At 39.2% G+C, this 1,503-nt stretch overlaps 1 protein-coding gene across 1 annotated transcript; it reads right to left on the reverse strand.

Moving 5' to 3' along the window:
- Positions 1-296: 296 nt before the first annotated feature.
- On the reverse strand, positions 297-1,238 carry LOC108435680 (odorant receptor 131-2-like). Its single transcript, XM_017711678.2, has one exon. The coding sequence runs from the start codon at positions 1,236-1,238 to the stop codon at positions 297-299; it is 942 nt and encodes a 313-aa protein (XP_017567167.1).
- Between the last annotated feature and the right edge of the window lie 265 nt (positions 1,239-1,503).

The following is a 1,503-nucleotide window of genomic DNA, read 5'->3' on the forward strand; positions in this document are numbered from 1 at the left end:
TAGTTCTTGTCCTCAGTGTCCACCTTTTAAAACATCTTCAGTAATCTCACTCTCTGTTGTCCATTCACATGCTTGTTTACAGTTTTTCTTTACTAAAGCAAAAACATTTTAATTTGTTATATGTTATATTGTTATTTATGCTTGTTATATTTGATATTTGTTTATATTCATTTCTCTTTCTCTTCTTGCAGTTGTCACATTTGACACATTGTGTACAAAAACGATTCACATAGAACATACAAATTTGGTGTTTTCTTCACCATATATCAGTTTAAAAATGTGTATACTTCAACATACTACGAGGGTTGTATTTTACGTTTACGCCTTTCTTTGAGCATAATATACAACAGATACTTTTTCAGATATGCACAGAATATCTGATCCCTCAATCCGTACACGATAGGGCTTAAAAACCTGGGTAAAATGTAGACAAAGATATAAGTTGTGAATTTGAGCTCACTGAAAAGCATGGGAAAAAGAGTAATGAACACACTCTCAATTAGTGGGCCAATGTACGTGAACATGCACAGCAGAAGCTGCAGGCCATGCAGGAGGATGGTATTCCGGGCCTTCCGGGCATCGGCACCGGTGGCCTTGGCAGCAAACATGATCTTAAAGTAGGTGTAGAACAAAGTGAGCCATACGAAGGACACATAGACCAAGTGTGAGATGTTCCTCTTCTCCACCATATATGGATGGCGGAACATGGAATCTCGACTGCAGTAGATGGTAGAAAGAAAGAATGATAAAGGCTCAGTGGCCAGGATAAAAAACAGGTCAGGAAGCATGGTGAGGACACCCAAGACCCAAATCAGGCCAATTAGGATGTATGTCCTGCGTACAGTGCAAATCTGCATGTGGCGTAACGGGTTACAGATGGCAATGTAGCGCTCCACAGCCATGCCGGCCAGATTCAGTGGAGTGTTGAGGGTGGTGAACACTGCAGTCAATATAAGGAAGAAACAGAAAGACACATTGATTGTGTAAAAGGCGTAAGCAATGACATGAAGCAGCACAGTAATAGTTAGCTGGATCATATCGTTCACAACCATATGGATAAAAAGGATATATCGAGGATTCTCATTGAAGATCTCATGCTTGAAGAAAGTGTGGACAAGCGTGCCGTTAATGTAGTTGATGGAGAAGTACAAAGCAACAACGATAACATTCCTGGTCACAGCTACCAAGAACAAGTCACTCCCTTGAGTTTGGGTGATATTGCTGTACGTGGACTTCATCACTTCACTTGCTCCTTTTAGCACCACAGACTGCCTGCCATGTATGAGCCTGTTAAACATTTACAAATATAATATTTGACATTCATTCTATGTTACAGCATATAGTATTAAATGCATTAAAGTCCGTTGCTTTGGATCGTCTTCATAGGATTGTAATAACAATAATAAACTGTCGCTGTGCATATAGTTATACAGGATCAACAGGAAAATGAAAATATTATTGAGTCTAACAAACAAATCATCAGGTATTGTGAAGCTTGATTGT

Source organism: Pygocentrus nattereri, chromosome 26 (genome assembly GCF_015220715.1).
Source record: "Pygocentrus nattereri isolate fPygNat1 chromosome 26, fPygNat1.pri, whole genome shotgun sequence".
In the NCBI taxonomy this organism is placed as follows: domain Eukaryota; kingdom Metazoa; phylum Chordata; class Actinopteri; order Characiformes; family Serrasalmidae; genus Pygocentrus; species Pygocentrus nattereri.